Source organism: Poecilia reticulata, linkage group LG9, assembly GCF_000633615.1.
Source record: "Poecilia reticulata strain Guanapo linkage group LG9, Guppy_female_1.0+MT, whole genome shotgun sequence".
NCBI lineage: Eukaryota > Metazoa > Chordata > Actinopteri > Cyprinodontiformes > Poeciliidae > Poecilia > Poecilia reticulata.
Window position 1 is genome coordinate 29652874 of NC_024339.1, and position 23647 is coordinate 29676520.

The 23647-nt window shown below is 41.1% G+C and overlaps 1 protein-coding gene across 3 annotated transcripts in view; it reads left to right on the forward strand.

Annotated features, from left to right (window-relative positions):
* Nucleotides 1-23647, forward strand: part of mvb12bb (multivesicular body subunit 12Bb) — a 47705-nt gene that overhangs the window by 20629 nt on the left and 3429 nt on the right. For 2 of the 3 annotated variants that reach the window (XM_017306482.1, XM_017306481.1), the window contains exons 7-9: nt 6163-6221; nt 19567-19622; nt 20049-20301. In XM_017306482.1, coding sequence (XP_017161971.1) covers nt 6163-6221; nt 19567-19622; nt 20049-20186 — 253 coding nt within the window. In that variant the 3' untranslated portion in view covers nt 20187-20301. Of the gene's footprint in view, nt 1-6159; nt 6222-19566; nt 19623-20048; nt 20302-23647 lie in introns of those variants that run through there. The other variant, XM_008419219.2, reaches the window with a different exon arrangement.

A 23647-nucleotide genomic window follows, 5' to 3' on the forward strand; every position in this document is an offset into this window, starting at 1 on the left:
AGTGACAACTTTTTTCATCGCAGATGCAACATCTGTCTCAGTACAGCTAGTTTTGCTAGCAACACATCCACAGACCTTACCTTTCTTTAAGCTTTCCTTCCAAGTGACGCTAAAAGTTGGACGAAGTCCCCACCGTCTGTGAAAGCAAAGCGCTGCTGATTTTACATGTAGTCATATCAATTTATGCAGCGCTATTACATTACTGACGATTAGACAGACATCTCCATCTGCTCAGAGGAAACCACTGCGCATGTCTGGAGCTCCGCGTGCGAGTAAAGGGGGAGGCGATGGGTGACAACAGACACTAAGTCACATTATTGCTCGGATTTTACGGCGCCACCTTAAGTCCCTGAACTTCACATTTTAACGAAAAAAAGCACAATGCGACTTGGATGTAACGAGTAACGCAACACTTTTGTAGAAATGTAGTGAAGTAGAAAGTACAGATACTTACAGTAAAATGTAGTGGAGTAAAAGTAGAAAGTACCCATTATTRRATCTACTTAAGTAAAGTACAGATACACGAAAATTGTACTTAAGTACAGTAACAAAGTACTTGTACTTCGTTACTTCCCACCACTGCTTTTTAGTGATTTAAAATTTCATTCAGCAGCATTGGAATCATCCAACTCATTACATAAAATAGAGGGATATAGTTAATTACTATTTTTTATGATTAATCTGAAATGTTTCCATGTTAAGCTGCCATTTGTTTTGTTTCAAGGCATAGGCGACACAGGTTTAAACCTATTGTAGTCAAAGCATTATATTCTGCTTTGCATCTTTAGCCTTTTTGTTATGCTGCTGCTCCAAGGACGGTTGACCAGTTGCAATCAAATAGTGATTTTTCTTTTAACCACATAAAAACTACATTTATTCGGCCAAGATACAAAAACAGTTGCAGTCTAAGCTTATGCTGTAGCCCTTTCACTAGAAAACAAAGCTTGTTTATCAGCATGCAGATGGTGAAATTAGAAGAAATATTATGATGTATTCTAGAGTTTCATTATAATGTGTCACTAAAAAATATGATCACCAAAAGTTATGAAATGTGTGTCTTTTGTTTTTGTTTTTTTTCTCATTCCCAGCACATTACTCAGTTGCAGTGATGCACCTCGTGTCCACACTCTGACCTGTTAACATAGGAACCAAAGACTAAAATAGTGACATTTCACACAAGCCGCCACCACACACCTTACCGCTGATGTGAACCCGGCTAGAAGGCGGAGGCCTGTGAAGCTGTGTTTAGACCTTGTGTTAAAAGTCTCTTTATCAAGTTGGTACACGGCATTATAAGCAGTGACGGCGTTTTGTTTTGATTCATGGCCACAGCTAGATGTCAACCACTTTGGCTTGTTCTCTGTCAAGACAGGCCGTATCAGCCACTCCCCGACTCTATAATGTAAAGACGTCGCGCCATCCGGTCAGCGTTTTAATGTATCCTGTAAAGTATCTTCCCTCCTTCCTCCTCCTGACCAGCGCTGCCATTTGTTCTCCTGATAAAACTGTCATTGCTGAGGCTGATATCTGACCTCTACACTGACTGCTGGCATAAATTAGCCTTGTCCTAATATTGCAATTTCTTTCACTTCACTCAGAATCAAGGTTTTTGACATTTCTCTTAGAATAATAGGCTATTGTACACACGGCCACTTTTTAAATCAAACTGTACGGTGATAAAAATGTCAAGGCCATTTTTTTTTTCATTTTTTCTCCCCCTCTCTCTCTCTCTCTCCTTCTCTCTTTGCGTAGCTGGCTTTTTCAGGTGAAGTATATAGAGTGTCATCAGTGTCAGAATTGGCATTCATATCAATACTTTTAGAATTGCAGTCTTCTACCTGTCACGCTCCACACGTTGGCGGAGCACTGCTGGAGTATTGTATCAGCTTTCATTGCATGCTGGTTAACCAAGACTTGCCAGCGGAAGAGAAAGAGAGCAAGAGAAAGAGAGAGAGAGAGAGACACTGTGAGTGACTGTCACAAGACAGATCTTCTGTCTGAAGTGCCGAGGAACAATCCTTTCCAGCTCAATCTCGCTCATTACTTTGTGCTCAAGAAAGTTGCGAGAAGAAGCAGAGATCAAGCAAAGGGATGTGCGGCGATGCCAGAAATGATTGAATGATCAGGTGAGATCGCACGGGGGGGGGCTCCGAAATTCAGAGGGATCCCGTCTTCGGCAGCTGACACTGAGCTTAAAGGAGGATAATGATGGGTGAGAAAGCAGCTCCCACAAAGCAACAGTGCCAGCACTCTGGGGAAGGTGTGGAGATGTTGTCACAGGAGAGGCTAGATGTGTGTCAAAACAAGAGCCTCCAGCTCTCTGTAATGCAGCTCTGGCTCCTCACACTCGGGGAAATTACTCCCATTCTTACCTCCCGTCTGACTGCTGCCTGCCGCCTGCCGGTCCCCACGGTCTCCCCTCACACTTTCTCTTTGCCTCCTTGTTTTATCTTTATAAAAATAAAAGTCCTTTCTTTATCCTGCGCTAAACAAAGATGAATTCGATTCGAGGCAAATCTGTATAAATTAGAGTTTGTGTCTTCAAAGTGATCCTTTGTGTTGCAGTTTTGCTTTTGCTGCGCTAATTTGATTTTAACCTGGGCAGATTTCATGGGAACACAACACTTTTGATCCACGCTGTAATTGCGTGAATATTTCAGGCCTTGTTCCCAGTTTTGTCATAATTTGATGAGGAACTCGGCTGTAATTGAATATTCAAATTAGGAGTATGTGTCAATATGGCTCTCCTTGCCTGGAATGAGGATTAATTGTTTTCAAAACTCCAGTGGCCGACATAATGTGGGCCCAAACACTGCTGTTGATTAGCAAATGCTCTTGCCATGTTTTTGTTTTAAGAATTAGTTGTCTAATTGATTTGCCATATGCTACCTTCTCCAATGCACCTAAAATTGTATTTAGAAATCAGCAATTTGGATTGAGACTTGTTTTTTTTTGTCTGTTTTTTTTTTTGAGGGGGGGGGATGTTGTAGACAGATGGGAAACCAACCCAGGAGGCTGCCATTACACTCTAAAACAGAACTATAGAGTCTTTTAAATATTATATTAGTTAAATATTGGTATTATTTAACATCTGATGAAGCATATCGGCTTAAACCTAAAACTATTTTGATTAGAATTTATCTGATGTTAAGCTTGTCATTCATTGTTCCCAGCAAACAGTAAGGCTGCTGTGTTTATATTTGGTTTTAATATTCAATTCAATTTTATTCACAAATACTTTATTTACCATATTTTTCGGACTAAAAGCGGCTACTTTTTTCCCACGTTTTGAACCATGCGACTTGTAGCCCAGTGCGGCTTTTCTGTGGCTTTTTCTTCAACCACCAGGGGGCTCTTTAGCAGGAAGTGAATCATTGGAAGTCAAAATTGGAAATCAAAGAAGAAAGTGCTGATTCACATGCTAGCAGCAGGCACGACGGATAAATGTTTTCAAATTCATACCCGCTCATCATGGAAACCACACGTAGAAGTTCAAATGATGCAGCTTTTAAGCTGAAGGCTATCGATCAGGCAGTACAGATCGATATCCATGGTTCGGGGTTGGAGACGCAGCGCTGCGTCCTTAATAGATTTATTTTCTGCTGCAACACCGAGAGCGGCAGAGATTCCAGCAGCTTATAGCCCGGTGTGGCTTATGTATGTACATTTCCAGTTTTTTTTTTTTTTTTTTTTTTTTTTTTWWCCTTTGGGTGCTGCTTATAGTGGGATGTGCTCTATAATCTGGAAAATACGGTATGCCAAATAGAAATTAAACATTGTCATAACTTTTGTCATAACTAACAATAGCCACACTTTAACACAAAAAGGACAATAATAAGACAGTTCTAGGTGATGTTACTGAATTAAAAACGTTTACAAGAAAATTCCACAATTTATTGGCTGAATGTCTACAGCTTTTCTTCGAAAAAGTTTATTTGGAGTTCAGTTACTCTTGAAGTCTCGGGCACTTGATGCCGATAAGCAATGCTTTACATGCTAAATTGGTTGAATAGGTTTTAAATAATAAATTGTAAATGGCCTGTATTTGTATAGTGCTTTATAAAGTCCAGAGATTCTCAAAGCGCTTTGTGCTACTTTCAGTCATTCACCAATACACACACAGCTAAGAATGATTTCTTAGCTACTAAATGATGGTTAAAACATTAAAGTCAAACTTGTTAGCAAGCTAACCTCCTTAATCCTTTGCTCTGGTTGCTAAGGAAAGAGTGTAAATACCAAGCTGTTAGAGCTGACAGACCAGATGAGTGAAGTAGTCTTAATAATGATTTAGAATAAGTACAGTGGACCCCCTCCTATTCACAGATTCAGCTATTTAGGGATATTTCTGTGGAACATGACCCCAAATTATTAGTGGAAAATCTGTCTAATTTTCCTAAATCACATCTAAAATATTCAAAAGAAAATTTAACTTGGAAAGTTGAAATACCTTGGCACAATGCAATGTTGTACATCAACCATTCCAGGCACACCATTTGTTTTTCTTGGTTCTGATTAAACCACGATAAAATATTATTGGTGCTTCAACATTTTCATAGGGGATCTCAAGTGTTAACCGATATTAGTTATTTGGAGGTGACTTGGTCCTCTTCTATTTTTAATATACAATAGGACCACTGTATATTAAAAATGTCCATTTAACATAAATTGACATTTATGTTAAATGGACATTTAACATAAATGTCCATATACAAGTTTTATTCATAAAACTTGCATAATTTCTCCTCAGAAATATTAATTTAAAATTTACCCAAGCAAAATGCTGGGGTGGTTGCGCATCATATTTACTTGGGTAAATTTTAATCTTACAAAAAATCTTACAAATTGTTTTATCCGTGAAAGAAAGCATTTCATGAGCTCACTCTTGTGTGTTTCCATTTCTAACATAAGTCTTAAAGCCATTTTCGTTGCTGCTTTGTTTATTCTGAGTATTTGTACGACAATAACAACGTGCAGCACAATCTCTAAAAGACATTTCAACCATCTGGCTCTAGTATATCTGCTCATATGATGTCTTTGTGCTTTGAAAGATGTGTACCTTTTTTTTCCGTTCCCCAGCAATGGGATCAACCTTTGCGAGGTAAAAGAAGTCTGCGCTGAATGTGGCAGTTGTTCCCCACAAGATTGATGCCAACCTTTTAAAAATTCACCATTGGCCCGGATTTAACATGGCCAAATGCTGATGTAAATGAGGTGCAGAAAAGTCGACCCTTTCACTGCAAATAAATCTGAGTTGCAGGCTTCATCTCATAAATACCACGGCCTGTCACAATTCTTGTTTTATTGCTGTTGATGGAAATTATTGCGTTTATTTATCTCGTCCGGAGAGATAAAGCTCAGAAAGTCACAACTCAAGGTGTGGCGCCCGCAGAATATGCAGATCTGGCCGTCGGCTTAAATTTAGTGAATGTTTTAGTTTTACATGCCACCCTTCCTTCTTTAACAGCAACTTGCAAATCTGTTCGATGCGGCTTTAAATGCAATTCCCAACTTCTCCGCATTATAATTTCATGAGTTCTGCGAACACATCCTGGAAATAGTTTAACCTCCAAAGCATGTCATGTTAAGCAGCTCTCTCTCAAAGCTGTGATTTTTTTTTTTTCCCTCTGTTCTTGCTGCGGATTTATCGATCCGTGGGGGTGAGTCACAGGGTGTAATTCATGATAGCTTGATTGATGAGGATTTCAATCTTATATGGTTTGTTAACTTCAACTACCCACAAAGTGCATTCTCTGCTATTTTCTGTAATACAAGGCCACGAAAAAGAAGAGCAAAAGAAGAAAAAAAACTTGTCTTCTCTTTGAATAATGGAATCTCTCAGTTCCTCAGAATTAACAAGATCCCGCTCCAAAGGTCTGTTCAAGCCCCTGGGCAGCCAAGGCACTGTTGAACTTCTACCATGTTTCTCCACTCTGAATTCACTTTTAATTCAATGCTCTTTTTTATCGCTTTTAGACGGTTCAGAAGCCACTTGTGTTCAAAGGGGAATTAGATTTTTGAGTACATTTCTTTAAAAATGTCCGAGATACATCTCTTGAAATACATCTCTTGACAAGCACTGTTTCTTTCCATCTTTTTTGACATTATAAGCTGTTTTTTGGTATATTTTTATTCACTTTATTTGTTTTTTTCCCCTTCCAGCAGGATCGCAATCAGCAGGCCACAGTATCAGCAGGAGAACAGTGGCATCTACACTATGTCAGGTAAAAGATGACAGACTGATGCAGGTACATTTTGATGTTTGATGTATTCTATGTTTTCAAATAAATTAATTGTGCAAAATGTTTCAGGCGCGACCTTTGGGGGGGAAAACGGCAAATTGAGGAAAGCAGAAATCAGATTTTTGTAGCAGGTTTCTGGTCTCCGGTGTTTGTATGGCTGAAAACATTTTCAGCTGATTCTGATTTCTCTTGTACAGCCATAATAGAAGAACATCATTATTTTTATTGTGAATGGAGGTGATGTCACACTGGGTGTGTGAGAGACCAGTCTGCAAAGTTATTTTTAAACTATGGCATAATATTGGGGTTGACATGTTAAACTATCCTTCAGTTTACATTAGTGATCAACAGTAATCAATAGCAGACTCCTACAGAATGAAGATCCTTAACTAGGATTTCCAAAAGCCTCCCAATATTTCCAAATCCAGCCTGTTTTCTGACAGACAGAGGTTGGAAGCTCAAATTTTCAGTCTTCCTGTAATCTGCTGAAATACTCTCATTGCCCGATTGAACCCCAGACGTGTTTTGATATGCCATAGAAAGCACGGTTGTCTCTAAATAGATGACTTTATGTCTGCTTCCTCTGAATTGTGTTTCAAACATTTTCACTGATGCTGAAAATGGCAAACCTTCACTGTTCTTCAATTGGTACATGTACAAAAAGATCAATTTTTAAAACTTCACAACTGGCCTGTCACCAGTGGGAGTTGATTAAGCTGAAAATTTACCAAAAGTGAATTTTTTGGCACAACTCTTTTTAAAAACGTTTTTAAAAAACCATTTTCCAGGATCTTAAAAAAAGAAACAAAAAAAAAACTGTTTTGAAACATTTAAAGTAAACCCTCCCCATATTGGAGTTTCTTGGAGATGGACACCGTACAGAGCTTTGCTTATCTCTGTGAACGTGACTTCCCAGAGGAGCTCAGCATTAACAGCCATCAAAGACGAACCGCTGCATACCAAACTTGCACATTTACCTCTTGTGCACTGGATGCTTCTTTTGTCGTCGAGGGAGAAATTCCAGTCCTAGCAACTGCAATATGCCCCACGACTAAAACTCAAAAAAAAAAAAAAAGGTAAATTTGGTAGAAAACAGCGCTTTGCTCTGACAGCATCAGCGCCACAAAACCAGAGTGGGCTGAGACACTGGAGGCTTTAAGTGTGTGTGAGCTGTGGCGGGTGAATGTGGCAGGCGGGTTTTTTTTATTTTTTTTTATCTAGCCGGAGAGAGACACCATGTGGTGAGGATGCCTCCTGCTGCTCCAGCAGAGGCGCACGCTTGCAATAGCAATGCTGCACCCGTCCTGATTAACACAAGTCTGTTTTTAAGCAGCTACCGCAATCAAATATATTTCACATAATACAACTTTTATTGAGGATTTATTCCAAATTTAACCTGAAAAGAGAGAAAAAGCACTGTTTCTTTCTAAAAGAAAGAAAAGAGTTTCTACATGACATCATTTAGTTTTGCGAGCTAAGCCCTGACACACAGTACATTATCACACTCCCGAACATTTTGTGGCATTTGGTGTGGGATCCATCCACTGGGACAGGGTGTGAGTGACAATAAGGAGCATGCACATACTCCACAGTGCGCTGCCAGCACTTATCGTTTATCTGCAGAGAACCTGTCCTCTGCAGGTGCACACACTCCCGCTTCTCCCACTTGTGAAAGGAGCAGTTTAAATAAAATACAATAAGCACCACAATAAGAACACTTCTTGCTTTTATTTTATTTTTATTTTTTTCCAGACTGCTCTCATCAGCATCACTGCGAATGTGAAAGAACACAACTTCCCTTCATTAACAACGTGATAGCCTGCAGACCAAGTGTGAGGTCGTAGCCGACAGCCTGTTTGTGATAATTGTTAGCCCAATAGAGCTGGTGTGTGTGCGTGTGTGTTAGTGTCTGTATATGCTCAGATGTGTGTGTGTGTGTGTGTGTGTGTGTGGGCTGACAGCTGGCCAGGTTTGAGTTGGTCTAAAACCATGTGCGCTCTGTCAGGGTTGTACAGGCGCCTTCTTTAGGATTGATGAATTGCCTGCTTTCTTGATTAAACCCTCCGTCACTTCCCAACAAAACAAAACAAAAAAAAAAAACCCAACACACACACATGCACACACACACACAAAAAGAAAGGGTTAAAAAAAAAGAAAGAAAGAAAAGACGAGTTGAGAGGAGAGGTAACGTGTCTGGGAAATCTGTCATCTGCAGTCACATCATGTTCACATGTGATGTGCAGAAGCTTTGACATTTATTACCCGAATATTAAAAACTAATTCACATTTATTTTGAAGCCCTCCATCACTTGACAGTTCAGGCTCATTTGAAAAGTTATCAAGTGTTCATAGCAGCACTCAGCCTCCCCCTTTTCCCCCGCCCCTCCTCTCTCAACCTTTTTGCTTTCCTTCACCGGTATTGCTTTGATCCATGCCAACTCCCTCAGCCAATTAGGTCTATTATTCATGCTTTGACAGTAAATCTTGATATTTTGAAAGAGATTGTTTGTGCATTAAAAAAAAAATCTGTCTTTGAGTTAAAAAAAAAATGCAAATGCATTAGTTGAAAACTCCCATATTAAACTTCCTTTGCGCATGTTGGATTGCAGGCTGCCTTTATTACCAGCTCAGCGACGTATAGCATTCGGCAGTCGTCCACCTGATGAAAAGTTAAATCTAATATAAAGTAATACATTTGCATATCTATAGCGTTAATCAAAAATAAACACTGACATTGGCCCTGATCTAACATAATATGGAGAGCAATTATTTCCCTATCCATTAGAGGAACTTCAATTAACAGACACTAGACAGACCATCTTTCAGAGGAGGAAAAAAAATAAATATGGAGGCTCAAAATTAACTCTGGTTTGCAAAATATCTTGGCAGGATGACAGTGATTTTTGATTTTCAGGAAACAATATTAGAATTCTTATTAAACTATGTGCATCTGCTTTTAATTTGCTCCAAATAATTGGAAAATGCAATGGAGCTTTCCAATTAAAGCTCCACTTTATACTGTTTAATAATACCCTCATAATATTATAGCTTATGAAATGACAGGTGAGTTGGTGTATGAATAAAACATAAAGCCCTGTAATAAGAGACAGGAAAAAAAACCCAGAGACAGTTGTTGGGGGGCTTTTAAATGCTCCACATAATTTGCATATATTAATCTCCTCTTTTCAGCCTTATCAAGTATTCCACTGTATTTGAAGTTAAAATAGTCGTGACAGGCAGGGGTACGCTTCGTTTTTCCAAGGATTTATTACTTGTATAATTCTGGATCTTTAATAAGCCAATATGACTGATCCTCTGAGTTCTGTGGAATTTGGTTAATTGTTCCAGATGGTGCTCACTGATTATGCAAAATTACTTTCTTTCTCCTCTGTTTTTTTTTTCCCTCTTCTCCCCCCCCACCCCACCCCTAACTACACGATTTCTTGATTGACTAACATGAAGAAAAAAGATTATTTTTGGCGCAGCACTTTCATTAAGAGGCTTCTCATCAGGTTTCAAACAAAAGTTCCATCTTATCTCCCCCGTGTAGTTCTAGGCGAGACTGTGCAGAGGGAGGAGATCAGGCAGCTCTTATCTCCAACCATGATGAATCTCAACTGCTTCTGCGCGGCTCGGGTTATATTTTAGACTAACACAATTCTTTAGGCTGAAAGATTAAAAAACATGACCCCTGAATGGTGACATAAAAGTTATTATCAGTGTATACCACGCTCTTCTTCTCGCTCCTTTCTCCCAGTTTTATACCTGAGAGAATGATGAAATTACTAAGCAGTTTGTTCCGTCTCCCCTTTTTTTTTTTTTTTTTTTTTTTTTTTTTTTTGCAGCTCCGGCTCTGTCCACGACTCGCTAACATTCTGTTTTGCATCAGCTAAACTGAGCTGAATGAATCATTTATGGAAGTGTTACGGGGGAGGCTCGGGCAGATTTACTGCCACGCTTTTTACTTTAGATGGAAAGGGATTTCTATGAAACCGATCTTGATGTTTGAAGCGATGCCAACGCTTGCATCAAGACATGAAAGGAATGCTCTTAAAACCCACGTTTTGCTTCTTAATTTTCCTGGTCAGCGAAAGGGATACTAGAGGCAGAGTGTTGCAAGGGAGAGAACGGTATTTACACGTAATGCATTCACGCACACGTACTAAAACAACCTCCTAAAAAAATGAAATGATATACAGCAGTGCAGAATTTAATTTTAATAAAGCTGTAGCTAATAAATGTGTGTTTAATTCTGCTTTTTGTGCTTCTTTTCATCACGACATAGCAGATTAGCTTCAGTGATTTAAGGTTAGATACTGCTCAGCATATAAGCAGTGGGTTTATTTGTGCCTCTAGAGGGTCTCCCAAAAAAGTTGAAATTGCTTCAAATCATCTTGCCAAAAACAGATTTTATCATATTTAATATTTAAAGCGCAAATAACATTTTCAAGTACCTTCTTAACAAGTTAACATGAAGTGTAACCACAGTTTAAGCAAATTCTGCAAAATAGACTCAAAATAATGAAAGGAAAGAACAAAAAACACGCAAATGTTACCCGTTAGCATCACACATGCTTTTGTCTTTCCAGCTTTCTAGATAAGTCGGGAAACAGGAAGTGAAATTAGAAGGGGGCTTATAGGCATTGGTCAAAATTCAGCTGAGCTGCAGTGATTGGTCAGAAAAAAAAGGAAATACAGAAACTGTTAAGATTTGTGTCAAATTTGCAATGACTTTTGGAAATTGCAAGTCTGCGTCAACAATCGGGGTGTCAGACTAGAAAAGAAAACTAAGTTCTGTTATATTATTCCTTTACAAATAGTCAATAGAGTAGTAGTTGATTACATACAACACTTATTTTAATTGGTGACTTGTTTTTTTTTTCTTCTTTACGTTTCCAGTGGTATTGTGTTTATCTGATGATGAGCTCCAAGTCTTTGTCGTCAGAATGCCTCCTTGCCGTCACCTTAATCTTTCACTCTCTCCACAGATTGTCTATCAAAAATATTTATTCTGACTCGACCACTCCAAAGCATTAATATTTCTTCTAGTGGGAACAAAATGCATTGGTGAAACTCAAAAACTGCACCCTTGTGAATAATTTTGAGGTTAATTTGTGCATTTCAAGCAAGCATCACACTTTTACACTCAGACATGGGAAGGTTTTCAAACGCAGCAAAAGAAAGAGTCCATAGGAGCTCTTCAAACAGTTTGAAAGTTTATAAGCAGGCGTTATAAAGCTGATGCGCTGTGAGAAATAAGACTTTAACACATGACAGCATAGAGACTTTGTCACAATTTCACTGGGACAGGAAATGGAGTTAGTTCACTGGCCACGAGCTTTCCTTTTCCCACAGTTTTTCTAATGACTTCAGATATTATTGTTGCGTATTCAAAAACCAAAGAAAAAAAAAGAAATCCAATAAAATGTGATGAGAGTCAATTGCACTGAAATACAGCTTAAAATAATGACTTTTATTCATTTCATATGTCAGGCCGGTCTATCCAGGTCCAGCTGCCAAACGCGATCAATCCCAACGTGATGGCGCCATTAAGTTTTTGAGGATCAATCCTGTGTAAATCCTAATGGATTTTTTGACTGGAGCCTTGAAGCCCCGAGGCATTTCTGGACCTTTATTACAGTCAAATAAGGGACTTTAAATGACTTTGCATTCGGCCAGACTGGACTGTGGAGTCTCATCCCTCATTGCTTTCTATCCGTCCCTGAGATAGAAGCGGTGCTCCATTAGTTTCGGTGTCCAGACGTGGACGGCCTCAATGGATGGGCCTGTCACGGCTCTCTCATTTGCCCCCATGTACAGCAGGGTTTGTTATCACACATCTAATTAGAACTTGATAAAAAATATTTCACAAAAAATCCAGTCATTAAATATAGTTTAAGGAGATTTATGGTCAAATATGCCTTAAAGATCTTTTAATGGCTCTGCTGACTTGTTAAGTTTGTAATTAATGGTCTTCTAATACAAAGTGTGGTGTGATTTAGAAAGCACAATGAGATTCTGGGAATGAAGTCGTTTTGGAAAAGGGCATCTGGGGCTCCCAGAAGCCATATTAAATAGTTCTGCTTAGACTGCTTTGCTTAGAACCATAAAGTCTGCTTTGAAAAGTTCAAACACACCAGTGTTTTCACAAAGATGAGGCCATTTTTATGCTGTGGTGCACCGAATGCTGCATAATTATAAAACAGCCGCAGCAGAACTCTCCGCTCCTTCTGTAATGCCGCATGCATTTTTAAAGTGCAAAGCATAACAGTTTAATTTGAATAATGGAAGATATCTCTTTTTAAAGTCCCCTCATTCTGACAGTACAGCTAACAAGCAAACGTATATGTATCCAACGGCAAACGCATTACACCAGAAACAGTCTCCTTTTTCGTCAGGAGAGTAATGGTATCCTTATTAGCATAATTAATGACAAATGGCAGTGCAGCATTGGTGAATTGGTTCTGGGGGATGATAAATTGGTGGATGCCCAGGTTAGTGGCTGCCAAGGAGGCCTCTTTGGCTGTCATCCCTCCTGCTTCCGCTCTGGCGCAGTTCATTACTCACCATGTGAGATGCCACATTACATTGCCCGGTACTGTGAGCACGGAGAACTTAATAACGCCACCCACAACCACGCGGGGCCCGCTGCTTTACCCACAGTCCAGAGGGCAGGTCTCTCTGCGAGGGCTCGCATTCGCGAAGAGCCAGGGCTGCACGGGAGCCGTCTCCTGCAGCTCCGCTGATCAAAACAGATCACACGTCAGTCACTACTTCAGGGGAGTTGAAACCATATGACCCAGTCGCCCGAGCCGCTGAGTGTTTCTTGTTAGGATTTCTTGGGGCTCGCCACATCCCTCCCATCATTACGGGTTAGTTTGCCCACAGAACCGCTAATTAAGAGGGGATTTGTGTAATTGTGCCTTCTGCTGCGTCCCATCCGGCACATGCAATTTACTGCCAGTCCTCTGCCAGCTTTTACACTTGTCCAGAGAGGCGGACGCCATTTATGCACACATTCTGCTGCACATTTACCAGCAGCCACAGCTGGGGATCAACGCCAGTGGCATGGCAGTGTCTTAAAATACTCCGTGCTGCTGATTAAAGTCTGATCGTCAACTGTTTCTTTTCAGCAACGCTCCCAGTTGCAGGCTAGCAGACATGGCTCTCCTGTCACTTCTGAGAAGTTAGTGTTTCCAGTGACAGAAATAGGTTCTGTTAGGTTCTAAAGCTATGCATGTCCCTTATGAATTTTCACGTTACAACCACAAACCTCAATGTGCTAAGCGGAAGGAAAATAATACATGCAATTCAAATTTTTTCTTTGCAAACAAAACCTGAAAAGTCTGGCTTGTATTTCTTTTCAGCCTCACTGTACCTTTACTATAGAGCTAAAAGTCTTTAGGTATGTCTCTATCAGTAGGTTTACTATAGAGGTTGGAACAACTGACTTAAAGTTTTATTACCATGTTCTGCAGAATTTACCATAATAAAACAGATGATAAAAATAAAATGACTCAAATACTGATCCAAAAATGATCGCACCCATCATCAAATAGGATACTTCAAACTGCTTATAATTACCTTCAATCATATTTTCAAACATATCTATTTTTATTCACTCTCTTATGAAACCAAAACTCATTCAAACCTCAAACCTATTAATTTTAACTGCGCTGGCTCTCTTCAGGTTTTGCTGACATGAATAAAATTTTATTCATGACTTTAAAATCGCAATTTTATCATCATTGTTGTTTTACCGCGATAACAATAAAATGCTTTTTTTTACAATTCTCAATTCACTGAATCTGGGAACGGCTCTGCAAGTCGTGTTTCAAGTTGTTGTCCTGCCAGAAACTGGAACCGTAGAAACAAAACTGTTGCAAGGACTGTCGCTTATTTAGCTCTATCCGACTTCCCAGCTAACTCTGATACAAGGGAACCGTCCCTTGTATCTGCTAAAGAAAAGCAGTCCCTCAACATGATGCTGCCATCATTTTTTCACTATTGGGATGAAGTTTTTTTTTGTAGCATATCTGTTTGTTGTTTTCTTATGACTTTGTTTTAATGTTTCCTTTGTAAAAATCAGGTTTATGATGTGCAGCTCCTTCAGATTTACCATGACTCTCCTACATTATTAATCCTCTGCTCAACTGGGTTGTCAGTTTCAGAAGGCAGCAGTATCTTCATAAGTTTGCAATGTACTGTGCTGTGTCTATTTTGAAATGATATATATGTGTGTTTCAAACAGAGATATAACCCATCTGTATTTTACACTTCTCAACAAGCCGCATCCTGACCCGTCCGCTGTGTTAGTTTTCATGATGCTGTCAAAACGTCTCGGAACATCTGCAGTTACACTGAGATCAAATTATGCTTTAGTGGATTCAGCGACATTAAATGAGGTGATTCTTGAAAGGATTTGGATTTTTTTTTTTTTAAAGGATTTCAAAGTAAATTCCAAAAGCGTGCCACACTTTATTTACGTGAAGCCATGTGTCGCTTTTCTCCTACATCAAACAAATAAACCCTGAATAAAATATACTGGAGATTTTGGTCGCAAAGTGGGGGAAAAAGTGATAAAGTTAAAGGGGGATAAATGTTGTTTCCAAGCAATTTGGCATGAGAGCCGTCCAGCACACAGCTGGGGCTGACTTTTGGCTGAATCTCGCCATCGGATTTTTAGCACTGCTTGTAACAGATGTAAACATGAGTGACTCATTTAACCTAAATTTATTTATTTATTTTTTTGCCTCTGTCTGTTGTTACATAAACATAGATTCAATTCTTTTCACTGTATGTCCACATTAAGCGTGGATAATAAAATACCTCTGTCGTGCAATTTCAACACTTTCTGTGAACTGGACAAAGAGTAAAGCTTATTTAAAATAATGTAGCTTCTTTGCACAATTCCTCATGTTTCCACTTCACTTTGTTTCTTCATAAATCAGAAACATCCAGCCATCTCATCCAGAGGTTGGTAACCACAAACAGATTCCTTCACTCCGTCGTCCGCACTCGCAAAACCTTTTCCCACTTGTTTACTTTTTTTTTTTTTTTTTTACACATTCACATAAAATAAAGTGAATGTTTTAACATAAACCCAGCTGCTGTCAGGAAGGTTGCAACAGAATGCTCCACTCCCACTGCAGCGAGGCTGAGGAAATAAGCCGCACACATCCAGAGGAGACAAATGAAAATAGATTCAGCACCGTTTTCACACGTAATCTGTTTCAGTATCAGTGTTTTGTGCATTTTAGAACGTTAATCGACTTCCCAGTAAACATTTAAATTATTCAAAATTTACACTTACGCTTTTGCAAATCTTTTTTTTTTTTGCCTTTTTTATTCATCTGTCTTGCGGGTTTAAAAAAAAGTAGGGGAAAGATAAAAGAAAAAGAATGAGTTTCACAGAGCCATAGTCATTAAAAGAATCTGAAAATAGCAACTCGCTATCATCTGTTCTCATAGCACGGGTCAGGAGCTCTGACACCTCCAAAATTCCTCCTGTCAGGGTAGGGGGCCATTTGTATTCTCTCTCATTAGGCAATTTGACTAATGACCTGCCGCGGCTGCAGAGCTACTGAGGGACCCAGAGCCTCGCGCCCTCTCCCTTGCAGCCGCCTGAACACACACCCTCTATTGGAATGGCACAGATGGCATGCCCGGGCGACAAAATAAACTACAATATGTCTCCGAGATGCTGTCAGGCCTGGGCACCATTTCTCATGTCAGAGCGGGGCTAAGGGCTGTGAGTGGGCATAGGGGTCCTCCTCCTCCAGCTCTCTGTTCATCTACTCACCATTATCTGCAGTGGTGACAGAGAGCCGGGTTCTGCAACTAGAATAGCATTTCTGTGGTCTGCATGAAGAATAAGGCTCAAATTGAACGTCACATCGACACTGAAGGGATTGCAATGCCTAGCCTCGCTGCATGCAGAGGGAAGGGATTATTCAGGTGTTTGGAATGTGAAATGCAGCAGCTTCCCGATGAGGCTTCTGAGCTATTTTGGAGCGGTTTCTCCATTATTTCTGTGCTGCCGAACAATAGAGCCGCACAGGAGAGGAGGTTCATTTGCGCTCGCACGTCGTTCCTCGCTTAATTCAGGGGCTCAGACAGATTCGCCCGCGTAATCACACCAGACGGAGATCAATGCGGTTCTGCCGGATTAGTGAAGTGTAAAATAAAAGTTCATCAACATTCCTGAAGTGCTACTCCTGAGTGGTGGCTCAGGTAATATGGGGTATGCTCGATCAGCCACGCATATTTTCCCATCAGTCAGCGCTGCGGCTTGTGTGTTTGCGCGCGAGCCCTCGTGGCGTGCGCGGCGGCGTATGTCGGAGGTGTGGGAATGCGATGTATGGTGTTGCTGAGGTCCTGGGTGACAGTGCATCCAACAATGGAAGAGTGAGGGATTAGTGCTCAGCCCAGCGTACGAGGGAGCCCTTCCCGCCCTGAAACAGCCATTCATCTGTGCCCAGGGGCTGGAGATGACAATGCAGCCATTGCTCATTGCACCTGACGGAGCCATTAATAAGGCAATGATCCACACGGGGCCTGTGCTGACTTCGTTCTTTACACTACAATCACTCAAGCCACAGGGTCCTCCTTACTTAACACCGCCGCCGCGCTCACAGCCATCATCATCACTACCATCATCACAGCCACTCTACCAAAAGTCCTGCCAGATGTTTTCCTATTGACTCCAAATGCCAAACAGGTACCCGGCTTCCCCACACTGCAATACGCGTATGAGGTAATGGAGTGTAGCGTGGCCACTTGGGTGGGAGGAACATGCTTCATGCTGGGATTTCTACTCAGAAGATTGGATTTACATTATTTTTGCCCTTTGCACCCTCGGATTGCTCCGTAGTACAGCATCCATCCCTTACCGCCAAGTCATCTGCTGCGCCTCTCCATTTGTCTGGATGTAAGATATGCTCTGTAGTATAGATGGCGGAGGAATACAAAGTAAGATCTGGTTTTAAATGTAATCCTTGAGCAATAAAGAAACTCTCTGGCCTTCGGCTCTCTGCATCCATCTGTCCGTGCCGTGTAGATCCATCAGCAAGCACAATCTCTGCTTCCCATTGCCAGTTATTGATTTAAATGTATTCTCGCTGCCTACCTCTGCCCCGGCGTTGGTCCTGGCAGCAACAAAGTGGCGTTCACTTGTGTTTTTAAGGTTGGAACAGCTGCCATGCTCTGAATAGGCACACATTAAAAGCTAATGTAGAGAGATATGTAGCTGCTCTGTATTTTGAAATGTTTTTGATCACTCCTGCTTTGGGCTGGGCTTAGGCAGTGAGGTTATTTGTAGCACCGCCTTTCAGATTGTATTATTTTAATGATATTTTGTATATTTTAATGGTAATCATGAAATCAAGCACGTAATGTTAATGATGCCACAAAGATTTATAGCGATGCATTAATCACAGATTTGTAGCCAGTTTTTGGTTGCTGGTTTTTGGTAGGCGTGGAATTGCCAGCAGTGATTTCTCTCGGAAAATTGTCTTTCTCGCCTTAAGCAGAGGTGACGTTTCACTGTGTGTGTTACAGAGGAGTCACTGCAAGAATGAATCTTGCACTCAAAGCAAAGTCATATTATTTGGAGTTAACATTTTTGAAACACTTTGTAGCATCTTTTATTAGCAAAAAGCATAGTTAGCTAAGTTGGTATTGGTAACTTTGAACATCAGTTTCCTTATTTTTTTCCAAAATCTTCTGTTACAGAATTTCTCAAGCTGCCAACATTTCCAGATCCAGCATGTTACAAATCACACAAAAGATAAAATAACTTTTCTAAGTTATTTTATTGATTTTCTGGATAGTACTTTGATTGTTTTGTCTGTGAAAGGCGCTTAACAAATAAACTTTATTGAAATACTTTCTAATGCATTCAACTTCCAAATATCGAAGTCAGCTATGGGTCAATTCCCCCTTTGGTCAACAGCTGATTTCTCATTATATCAAAGTGTTAACATTCAAATATTAACTAAGAAAACTTTTAACCTGTTATTTTAGTAATTACGTGAATCAAAGCTTGCTCACGTTAGCGTTTAGCTCAAAGCGGCTCTGTGTCCAACCTTTAAGAACAGTATGGGGTAATGAGCAAAAAAAAAAAAAAAAAGCCATGAAAAGTGAAAAAGATTTCCTTCTTTGCCTGCGAGGCCACAGCCACGCTTTGATCACAAAGATCGCATTGTATTACGGTCGTCTCCGGGTGCCAAACCCTGCATCCCTGTAATAACCGAGTCACAGAAAGCGTCAACGTGAGGAAAAGGTTTTTATCATGTCAGAACTGTTAAATATTGCTCCGAACAGGAAAGGCCGACGCGATCGCCAGCTCCCAGACAGTGACTCACAACCTTGGCTTACATTTATGTGTTCCTTTTCGCGGGCCAGCGCCGTGACCTGACTGTGGGTTAAAGAGAAGCAGTTTGAAGCTCGGCCCCTTGATAATTTGCAGCCGTGGTCGGGAGCCAGCGCCGGCAACTTTTATCACTCCAGAATTGGGAGTTTTACAAAGAAGCCGAGCAGCTGCAGTTTCCCCCCTTCAGCGTGGAAGCGAGAGGCTTTGTGTCTCCTGTCACCCCGTGTTAATTTGGGCCCTAATGTATTTTATAAACAAAGGGCTGCTCTCTAGCCTGACAGTCGTGACACCTTGATTCCAGTGCAGGATGCATGCAGGACGGGGTTACACCATTAATAATCAACTGGCAGCCATCACACCATTTTAACCACGATCATTATGATAAAGGGCATACACTTAATTACAGGCCTGCTTAATTATAGCTCTGTTGAAGCTCGTTTGTTTGGTCAAATGCTAATTATACCACCACGCTCCTGGCAAGTCCTCATTTCAATCCACTTTTTTTTTCTTTTTTGTTTTTTTGCGCTGGCTGAACAGTGCGGCTTATTTTCATGCAAATTCGATATCTCGTGAGTGTTTTGTCTCCCCTCTATACGCTTTTCTGTGCCTACAGTGCGAGCGCGTCTTTGTTTCAGAGGTGAACATCTCTCAGACAAGACAGAATCAGGAATAATCAAGAGTAATTAAACTGGAAGAGGGCTGGGAGAAGGGCTGGGCTGGAGGAGAGAGTGGAGGTGCTCATACACAGTGAATAAAAAAAAAAAAAAAGCCTTTCATCTTCTCTCTGTAGACGGAAGGCGGGGAGGCGCTGGGGCGGCTGGGGATGGTGATAGCTTTGCTGTTTTGTAATCCTGCGTTTAGACTTCAGAAAGTAGTTGCATTTAAGGCTCCAGATTAAAATGTTCTGTTGGTTTAAAGTTCAACTTTGTTTCTCTTTCTTTCTCCTCTCTGCAGCTCTCGACGATGTGCCATTTATGGTGTCGGAGAAGTTTCACGTAAAACCTCAACAGGTAAAGAAAAAGAAAATCCTCAGGATCAGATGACAAATGCGCGATTGTTTCCTGACCTTAAATGCAACACGAGAGTGAAAATGATTCGTTTTCTAGTGCATCTCTTCAGACGAGCAGTAGCTCCCGTTTCCTTCCTTGTCCTCTCCTTTCCTTTCCTTCCTTGTCCCTCTCCTTTCCTTTCTTCCACACTGAGAGATGAATGTGTGCAGTCAGGCAGAGCTGACTCAATGCAGTCCATTTGGCTGGTAGGCAGAGGTTGTCACTGCAGCCCCGTTTGTATTGACACGGAGCTGGAAAGGATTAAAGTTTTTAAGCATGCTTACTTAGCCTTGAGCCTAACCGCCATGTTTCTTCTGTGTTTTTTTTTTTTTTCTTCTTCCTCCTTCCTCTCCCTCCTCCCCCCCCCCCCCCTGTTTTTGATTTCAGATGCAGCAAGTCAATTTAATGGGCATTACGATCAAATCCCTGGCAGAGATCGAGGAGGAAGTGAGTAGAGGCTGCAACGCTCGGCTGCCGCCGCCGCTGGCCCAGAATGCAAAGCAAACGGTCTTGGGTTGTAATTAAGTGTCTGAGACAGTGAGGCCCTGTTGGCTCCACTAAGCCCCAATTGAATAAAAGCATGGCCATGCTAGGCAGCCTTTTTCTCCTAAAAGTGTTGCCTCCTGTTCCAAGAACTGTTGACTTTTATCCCCTTATTCTTGCCTCCAACAACTCAATCATGCATCTCACACAGCACAGCGCCGCAGAGCTTAAAGGCCCATTTTGGGTGTTTAAAAACTAATTTCTGTTAAAATGTTATAAGATGGTAATAATTCTCTGGACCTCTTCTTATAGTTTAAGTCATTATTAGCTGATCCAGGAGGACTGGATCGATACCAAGGAGAACTTCTACCACCTTTGACTAGTCCAGTCTACCGGATGGGCAAAATAATATTTGTTGGTGAATTTTAAATATTTTTTTTTGTCTGGCTGACAGTAACACAGGTCATTGCCACAGAACAATAAACGTGACATGACAAAATAACCTTTACCTTATCGTAAATGAAAAACAATTTCAATATTATTTTAACCAATAATCCATCGGAACTACAGCTTTTTCTCCATCTTACCTTTGATTGCAATAGAAAAATTAGAGTAGATCTGCACAATGCTAGAAATTTGGATTGTGACCTTATTACATCCAAACAGTTTCTTTGATCTTTAGCATCTTGGACCCCATCATAAGTGAGGGGTGTGGGCATACACTGCACTAAGATGCTAAATATATCGATGGCATGGAAAACATTTATTCATGACAGTTGGAAATGGCAACCTATAAATATTGCACTTCCAACAGTCTTTCGCCCACAGATAAGGTGATAATGATATTCAGCAATAGAAAGCCTCTTTTCAAAGTCTGTGTATTCAGTTTTGCTGTTCGCTCTCCCTTTAGCGTGAGCCGATACCGCCGCGCATAAGGGTTCTACTGCAGCTAACCAAGCAGAGAAACAGCAAGAGTCCTTCAAAATGCAAAGCTTTTCAAAGTAGAGCGGGCATAATCAATTTAAAACGGTCAGCTCTAACATTCATATTTTCTCCATCTAAACGTGGACCAGGGGGCTAGGAGATGCCCATGTCTGGTTTAATCAGTCATCAAGTTTTTTTTAGTGTGAGTTTCATGTAGGAAGATCATTGGCGATGCACTGACTCCAACTTTGAATACTTGTGGAAATAACCGTTGCCTTTTTCATAAATAATCACCCAAAGCGACTCACGTTTAGCTGTTAGCATCAGCATCTGAGACTCTGCTAAGACACCAACAAAGTTATCTAGTGCAGTTAAGACAACAGGTGCTTACGATATTTCAACACGACCTCGTTTTAGAATCCCGAGCTATAACCTTTCAGAAGAGCTTTTAGTTTCAGATTCGCCATGTTAAACTTTTTAATCTCTCAGTCAGCCCCACTGTCGAGAAGAAAGTGACACTGTGCCGTAGAGCAAATAAAAAAAGAGCTACAAAAGTTCTCCCCATTTCTGATGAAATACTGTAGCCTACAGGCATCTGTAGGAAGGAAATCATCTGTGTGCGGCTCCTTCCCTTTACAGCTCAAGTGTTTGTGAAAGCGAGAGACAGAAAGAGTGCGCATGTCTTTGTGCGTTTCGCTGTGTGTGCGTGTGTGTGTGTGCTTGTGTGCACGCGGGTGTGTGCTCTAAAGAGAGTGACAACCCCCCTTCTCTCTCATTAGCACGGTATCTTGGTATCAGAACTGCCAGGAAGTGACAGACCACTGTAAAAGAACAGGTGCTGTTGGGTTTGAGATGTGTTACAGAGCAAACACTCCCTCATCAAACCGGGTGTCTGTTCTGCACTCTGCCTCTGTCTTCTGTCACACACTATCCAAATCACACAGAGTCGCCATCTTGTCATATGGTCATCTGAATGAAGCTCATTGCCGGCGCAGGTATTAACGCCATCTACATGTGCATGTGTGTGTGTCCAGGCTGGAGACAGGCTGACTACTCATCCTATATATTCTCGTCTTTTATTCCTTCTTCCTCCGCTCTTGCTTCCTCTCCACCTCCTCCTCCACCACCTCCTCCACCCGCCTTTTCTTCTCCGGGAGCGTGATTAGCAGGAGGACACATGGTGAGCTGAGCTGGGGAAGAGAAGGGAAGGGCATGAGAAATCATTAATTACAGCCGCGCTGGAGCTGATGAAGTAAATGTGAGATAGTGTAACACACAGGATTTAGTGAAGTGGACGACAGCACAAGATTAATGGCGGGGCCAGGCTGATGAGGATAAGTCACAGCTTAGCTTGATAATTAGTTTCCAAGTGGAAACATCCCTCACCATTGTGTTATTTTTACTTCTCTCCTCTTATTATTATAGCCCGATGAGATGTGCGGCACAAGCAGGGGGGGGTGGGGGGTGGAGTGGAGTCAGTGATGTACCTGCGAGGACCAAACCCTTCTCCTTTTGTTTTCTTTGTTACACTTTTAGTGCCATTAATAAGATTCTTTTTTCTTTCTTTCTTTCTTGGCTGCAGCTGCTGCTTTCCAGTTGCAAATATCTTCTTCCTTTGCTGTCCAGGAGAGGTCACTCTCACTTGTCCTCAGCTTTTCCTCTGTCTCAAAGGCTAAAGGCGCTCCTACTACGACAAATTCTAATTGCCTTCTCGTCTCAAACTCTTTCCAAAAAAAAAAGAGAAAAAACACACACAGAAGGAGAAGAAAGAGATGTACCTTCTCAAATTCTCCACATGCACGTGTAATCGAGGTAAACTGTTGTAATCAGAGCCACAGTTGTAGATAGGACCATTCCCTAACAGGCATCACTTAAGCCATGTCTCAGGCGATGTTGGTTCCAGCAATTAGGCATTCTTTTCATTTCCCAAATGACTCGCAAAAAACTTGCGGATATTATAATTGCTTTTAGCCACGCATATCTAATTTGTGTCTTTTTAAGTGTTAATTAGTAAGCGAATTAAAGTGACATCTTTATGTAGTTTGCTCTGCTGAAAAATGTTGTTGGCGGCTGCTTAATGATTTTTAGAGCGAGTATAGCAGAGTGGAAAGAAGTGTGTGTGCACACATGAAGGGGTTTTCATTAGCACCTATGTATGATCGCCTTTTAGTGCTTGTAGGGAGTTCTCTGCGTGCGTCCGTACGTACGTACGCGCGCGTGCGTGTTTGGGTGTGAATAAATGGAAGGACAGTAGTGTGCAAGGGTGTGTGAGAGGGAGAGAGAGCTCCAAATAGAGGTGGAATTAATGAAGACAACATGTCACATATTTTTGGCAGTGGAGCAGGGACAGGAAATGAAGCTCGGCTCGTCTGGGTGACTGCCGCCCATGTTCGAGTGTGTCACTGTCCTGTCAGGCTGTGTGTAAAACTGGCAGACATTGATACATGCTCTCCCTGATAACACCCCATTCCCCCATCCATCATCCACACACACATTCACACACGCGCACACACACACGTACGCACACTGGTATATTTATTTACTGTGCCAGATGTTGAGACTGATTTGTGTGCGAGTGG